Raw genomic sequence first — 7,113 nt, 5'->3', positions numbered from 1 at the left:
TGAGTTTAATACAGTATCCATAATTTTAAGGAAATGAACATACAGAACAAACAGGCTTCACTAGAATTTCAACTATTCACAAGAAAAATAAGATTTTGTTGCAGAAACAAAAATAGTAGTTGACAGCCATTTCTTGACCATTAATCCTAGAATTACCAAAGAGATTCATATGGACCATACAAGATTTTTTTAAGACTGTTAATGCATGAAATTGCTTGTGGGTCTATGCCTTTTTTGCTTACAAGGTCCTCAAATAACATAAGTGACACACACACACACACACACAAAATAAAATGTATTTAATTTCAATAGTATTACCAGGTAAACTGATTTCCTTACAAGTATTTGATAGGTTAATCCTATGCATATGGCAGGGGTCAAAATGCATATCATGTTTTACTTTTACAAGTTTATTATAAACATATATCAATAAAAGTAGCATAAAATTCAATGTTTTATATCATCTAAGTTTTAATTTCTTAATCTTGACTGATGTGTGTCATATTATGTATCTCTCCTCTGATTCTCTCATTTTAGGTTCTCTCCATTGCCTTTTGTAAGGTTGTCAGAGAAACCAATCAATCAGAAGCTTAAACTATAGATATTGACAGATCAAAATCTAAAATCTAAACCATTCACCTTACTAAACTAGTTAAGTATAAATACATTTGTGACACCCATAATTGAGGCTCTTCCCATCTTGCCATAGTTTTCAAAAAACTCATCTACACCATGTGCCCGTTTATAGACATTTTTATAACCAATAGAGAGAATTTTGTCCTCTACAAAAATCTTTTGATGTTTATTTTTTTTTGGCATGCATCTGTAGACATTTTACCCCAGGCTGTTAATGTATGATAGTTGTTGTTGAGCTTGGAGCAGCTAATGAAATTATTTAAACCTATTTAGTTAGGAAGCCAGATAATTTATAGTAGTTTCAGGACATTCTATATCTATTTTCGACCATCACAATATTATAAAAAAGTAGGCCTGCAGTGTTTCCTCTGTTGACAGCAAAAAGACCAAGTTTGATTGTGTAAGTACTAAATTTCTTGTTTTTATGTATAATTTTTATTTATTGTTATAAATAATTACTAAGATGTAAAAATTAGAACTTATTAGGTTAGATAACAAAACTGAAATAAAAAAAATTTCACATTATAGTCAATATCATAGTAGGTGAACTGTACAAGGTGTGTTTGTAATTCATTTGTATGATGGTTGTAACTCAATCATTCATTTACATAAAGCTGTCCTGCTGTGATAAGTTAACATTTTCCTAAACTAAAAATGTATTTCCAATAATACTTACATCCGCTGACACTATAACTGTTTCTCAATCTTCAGGGTTTCCACTCTTTGCCTATCTACGCACTGAAAACACTTGCTCCAGTTTTTTTTACCCCACTCAAATGCTCTTGGCAAATTTTAATTTGCAAATTTCTCCACCAACTTCAATGCCCCTTCAATATAGGTACCATATACAAGTATCATTATCATTCAGATAATGTAATCTTTTTTTTGAGACATAAACCGACTTTTAGTGGGGAGGTAGGGCAGAAGAGTGTCAGCGGAGGAAAGTATTATTGGAAATACATTTTAAGTTTAGGAAAATGTTAACTTCCAAAACATACTTACCTCCGCTGACACTATAGCTAGAATCCCACGTTGAGAAGGTGAAGGTGCTGGTGCAGGCATGAACCATACAGAAAGCATCTGTATAGAACAGAATTGTACCAAGATAAAGATGGTACAAGAATGGGGGAACCGCACTACATCCAGAATAAGTATGCTCTTCACCAAGAACAGAGTTCCCATATCAAAGGTGAAATAGAAGTAATTTTCAGTATAGGCCAGCTCTAGCCACAGAGCCGAGGTGCCACAACTCTGGGTTGAAATTAAGGGGCCACGGTACATATATCCCACATCTGTGGCTAGGGCTATTGGACTGCAATATTATATATACTTTTGATTGGATCCCAACCTGTAGCCATAGAGTGATGTGTTTCACACCACTGGAATCATGATGAGAAAGTAAAGCAACACTGAAGTGGACAAACTTTCTCCTCCACCTGAATATGTCCAAAAGGCAACACACCAGGCTCAGAATGACGGGATCATGTATGCCATACTCACTCCCCAACCAAGTGGGCAAGGAGTATTCTGCTTGCCCCTGGAATTATGGAGAGGACATGGAACCTGTGCTCAACCAAGGACCTAGGATGGGACCACATTGTGTTCGTAATTATGAGGAAATAGTGGACCTCCTTCTGTGAACAATATAAACCGACATTGATCAAAGAGAAGGGCCATGCAGCACCCAACCAGACAGCTTTGTGTCAAATCTGAACGAGTAGGCTCATGCAGAGGCTGGTGCCACTCTTACTGACATCTGGGAAAAACATCCTAGCACCCGAGTAAGAGGGCCCCAAACTTTGTCTTCTTCTCCAAGAGTAGTGGAACATACTTGAACACTCTGGAATAAAAACCTCTGTTCACCATCCCAGTGACTGGAAACTTGGGTGGTAAAGACTCCCAAGCTGTAGTAATTATAGTGAAAGTGTTTGCTTGTATGGAATTGAAAAAAGAAAGCATACCTGCCTGGGCAACACTTGCCACAGAGTGGGATACAGTGAAAAATAAAGGGACCCTGAAAAACAAAAGAGTATATGATTGAGGAAAATACCTCTGGTGAAAATCTAACAAATGCAGTCAAAATAGCTACAGGGGTTAGTCAAAGACCTTCAGAAGAGGAAACTGGCAGATCATGTAAGGAATGAGATGGGAAAGTATTAGGAGTAATCCACATACCAGACTGCACAATGTCTTCCAGAGGGAAATTTAACTGGGCAGCTATTGACAGAGATATGACAAATCTAGTGAGATGTGACACGCAAAGATCTATCTCCTGTAACGATAATCCATTATAGGCATGTGAATCAACTTATGAAGTCACCTCCTTAAGGTATTGGGAGATAAGTAAAGGGAAAAAGAAAGATTTCAATGAAGGAACAAATGATTCCTACTACCTCAAAATGAGTTAGTACAAGCTATGTAACACTTGAGGGCCCTAACAGGACATAACAAACAGTCAGGATTGGAGTGATCATAAAGATGAAGAATAGTTGGCAAATGGATTGGTGATAAGGATCTTTCACTTTCCCTAGCTGTCAGAGTCATGGACAGAAAGAACCTTTTGGGGTAAACAGGATAAATGTGGAATGATGATGAGTCTGAAGCACAAAAAATACAATTTAAGAGAAAATTGAAACAAAGAACAAAAAACTAAGGGCTCAAAAGGAAGATGAGACAAAACTTGTAAAACAGTTGTAAAATCCCAATTTGGTAATTGAAAAGGCCATTTGGGTCGAAGAATACGAAGGATTTTTAGTAGACCTGATAGAACTGAGGATTCAAAAAACCTTCTGATATTTGGAATACCTAAAAATAGTGGATAAGAATGCCATAAACAAAACAAGACCCCTCTCAAATACCCAAGTCATAAAACATAATATGGTAGATACTTTAGGATGAAGAGGGTTAAAATTCCTTTGAAAACACCACTGATAATAAGTATTCCATTTCCATTTATTGTGCTTGGCCTATGGAAAGATTTAGTTAAGTACAGAGAAACAGTAGAAGTTAAACCTTTATGTTGGGCAAAGAACTGCATAACTTCTCAGCATGAAAACTGATTTTCCAAATACCTGAATGGAGAATGTCTGATCGAGGTTGTCTTAGAGACTATCAATGTGGAAGAGGTAGAGGAGGACATGCCTGTACAAATCGAAAACCATGTTTGAACTGGTTAATATAATACAACCAAAATAATTCGATATGGAGTGGAGCAAACTCCAATCAGAAACCAGGACCATAGCCTAATAGGGAGAAAGGCATACAGATGGAAACCTGTCCAGTCCTGACTGAAAACATCTATTGTCAATGCTTCAGGATGAGGTATTGGAGACCAAAACTGAGAGCAAATCCACTGCAAAACCTTGTGATGTATACTCCATTCTCTCGGAAGAATCTGGTTGGATCGAGATAAGTGATCTGCAATTAAATTCATCACTTCTGGAACATGACATGCTAAAAGACTAATACAATAGGAATGATCCATTAGAGAAGATCCAAGATACAGAAACATGGCCTCTTTGACTAAAAATCAGATATACCACTGTGGAATTTTCGGAATGTAACATGGCAATTTTTCCCTTCAAGAGAGACGGACCTTGAAACATTGCCCAGTGTACTTCAAGGAGTTAGAGAATGTTAACAGGGAGGGTAGATTCGACTTCCGTCCAAATACCCTGGAACTCCTGACCTTGAAGATAAGTTCCCCATCCTTGAAGAGATGCATCTGTGAACAGATGTATCTCGGGACAAGGTGGAGGAATGGGTATCCCAATAGTAGTGTTGTTCCAATCCAACCACCATTCGCAATCGACAATGTTGCTGCTGAGTAATGAGACAAGATCATCCAAAGGATCAGAATGCACAATTCATTGATCGTGTAGTGATTACTGAAGGAACCTCATATGAGCTTGTCCCAAAAGAATGAGAGGCTTGAGGGATGTCCATGTCCCCAATAGAGAAAGAAACATTCGTGTTGTAGGAGAAGGAGACATAAGTAAAAGCCTGATGGCTCTTTCCATGGTTTAAAGCCTGATAATGGTTGGTTGAACACGACTTAAGAGTTTTGAAAAATACACTCAGATGGACAAGATATTGCGTTGGTGACAGAATATATTTCTCCAGTCTGATTAGGAAGCCCACTTTTGTGGCTTCTGAAAGCGTTATTCTGCTAGTTGACAGGATGGTGCCAAAAGAACACAGTCATCCATATAATGATGTGTGTACAGGTCCAAGGAATGTAGATGACAAGAAAAAGCTCGAACAACTCTGCAGAAGACATAAGGTGGTGATGCAAGGCTAAAAGGTAGAACCCTGAATGCAAAACCTGACCCTTGTGCATAAATTTGAGAAACCGCTGGGAAGATTCTGCAATCGGAATATGGAGATAAGTGTCGGTAACATCGAACTTGGTCATCCATAGCCCTGGAGTAAAGTTCCATCGTAGGTTATGAAAGAATTCCATAGTAAATCGAGGAGGATCTGAAATTAGTTGAGTCGGGACAGATCGATGATTTGTTGCCAATCTCCTGTCTTTTTGAGTACAAAAAATAAATGGGAATAAAATCTTGGAAGAACTGGATCACCCTTCTACTACTACTGCCCTTTGGACAGTAGGTTGTACAGATAAAGGTGGAGGTGATGTAAATTGAATGTCCAACCCTGAATTCAGAGCACGTAATACCCATGGATTCCTGGTGATAGAACTCCATATGTCCAGAAAATGATGTAAACGTGGTCACACTGCTCCCCTGCCTACGTGATAGTTACCGACGCTGTTGTTGATGGTCCATCTGAGTTGAAAATCCTTGAGAATACATACAGACTCTGGTGTGGAAACCAAAGGAGGAGGTTGGGAATAACTAAGAGCCGACACTCCCAAAGGCAAAAAGTCCACGACAATGAAGAATGTAAACAATCTGAATCAATTCTTGATTCTAATATCTCTGGAAATCCAGTAAACAACCTGGAATGAAAAAAAGGAGCTTCCAGTAACTCCCTGAGGGCAGAAGACTTTAATGGCACACTTTTAAACAAAGAATCTACCAATAAATCCCAACAACAAACCAGCCAGAAAACCAAAGAAAGAAGTGAAAAAACTATCTGACTGAGGTAGACGTTACCAAAATCCCTAACTTGTCCTCAAACTGCTGAGAGGAACATTAATAGGCTTCCAATAAAAGTTGGATCAAAGATAAATACTTCAGGTCAGTCGTGAGAGTAAGACAAATCCGAGAAAACTATGATCAGTTTAAAGTTATCACAGGTTCCAATCGAGATCTCCACAGGTCCAAAAAGGGGGTCCATTCATTGAAAATTGAAATATACTTCATCCTGTGATAAACCAAAGCATGCTATTCCGATAAACGTAGGGACAAGTATTAGCTATCCCATTGTGTAACTGAGTGGCAAATCTCCCAGCATGAACAGCAATATCAGAAGAAAGAGGAAAAACCAAGTACTCACTTGCCATCCTTGCTGCCAACAAGGAAGGGGTAGAGTCCAATGCAATAGGAGAGACACCCAAAACCTCACAAACCCAAGTAACCAACTAAAGGGGCTGGAGGTGGCTAATTAAAATGATCATCTGTTGAGGCCAACCTAGTAAATGAATAAGCCAGAAAAAAAAAAAGAGTCTAAATTCTCTCCACCTGGTAAGAATCACTTGTAAAAGCCGCCTCAGAACTCCCGGTCCATCTCACAATGGATCATATCACAGAGTGACCTCTCCCCTGGTCATTGACAAATACCAGATAACAGGTAAAAGAGGAGAGGGCTGAATGGCCTATGTAGTAGAAACATTAACTTGAGAATACATAACCATTGGTATGTTAGTTTTTAAATTATCATTATTATTATTAAAGTAATTTATAAATATACGAAGATATAACCGTAGTAATGCAAACCATGCTCAAAGTCTCAATGTAAATTATGAATAAACACAACACTCCTGTTTATAGAAACCTGTGCCAAATGCTTTGTCGAGAAAAAGTGATTACATTATTTGAATGATGTGCTTATATACAGTACCTAGATAGAGGGCACATTGAAGTTAATGGAGAAATTTGTAGATTAAAATTTGTCAAGGCCATTTGAGTGGGGTATAAAAGACTGGAGCAAGAGTTTGCTTAGATTGGCAAAAAGTGGAAACCCTAGAGATTGAGAAATAGCTATAGTGTCAGTGGAGGTAAGTATTGTTATGACAGTGGAAGTCATATGATACTGGGAGCATGTGCGCTGGAGTTTCTAGAAGGATCATGACTTATCGAGGAACCTTGCGAAAGTCCCAGTGTTTTTTAGACACCCTCTTTTTTAGTATATAAGCCTGACAAAGAAAGCCAGTGAGATAAACAAAAAGATTGCAGAGATATGCAGATAGATTGAAGAGATAGATAACTGAGTCAAGCAAACAGTAGGCACAGTAAGTAAAGTGTGTGAATCTCTGTGATTTATAGCATGTGTTATAAAGGTTATCAAGTT

General features: G+C 38.0%; 2 protein-coding genes across 6 annotated transcripts in view; one reads left to right on the top strand and one right to left on the bottom strand.

Moving 5' to 3' along the window:
* LOC106465650 (rhotekin-2-like) overlaps positions 1–7,113 on the bottom strand; it is a 159,864-nt gene that overhangs the window by 25,590 nt on the left and 127,161 nt on the right. The window lies entirely within an intron of this gene.
* The window catches only part of LOC111087326, a 106,699-nt gene that overhangs the window by 26,753 nt on the left and 72,833 nt on the right, over positions 1–7,113 (top strand). The window contains exon 3 of one of the 5 annotated variants that reach the window (XM_022393591.1): positions 1,165–1,205. The exons of the other annotated variants lie outside the window; for them this stretch is intronic. Coding sequence (XP_022249299.1) covers positions 1,165–1,183 — 19 coding nt within the window. The 3' untranslated portion in view covers positions 1,184–1,205. Of the gene's footprint in view, positions 1–1,164; positions 1,206–7,113 lie in introns of those variants that run through there. 5 annotated transcript variants of the gene reach the window in all.

The sequence above is a fragment of the Limulus polyphemus genome, unplaced genomic scaffold, assembly GCF_000517525.1.
Source record: "Limulus polyphemus unplaced genomic scaffold, Limulus_polyphemus-2.1.2 Scaffold2013, whole genome shotgun sequence".
Taxonomy (NCBI): Eukaryota; Metazoa; Arthropoda; class Merostomata; order Xiphosura; family Limulidae; genus Limulus; species Limulus polyphemus.
Note: the sequence above shows the minus strand (reverse complement) of the source record. Positions and strands in the feature narration are given on the sequence as shown.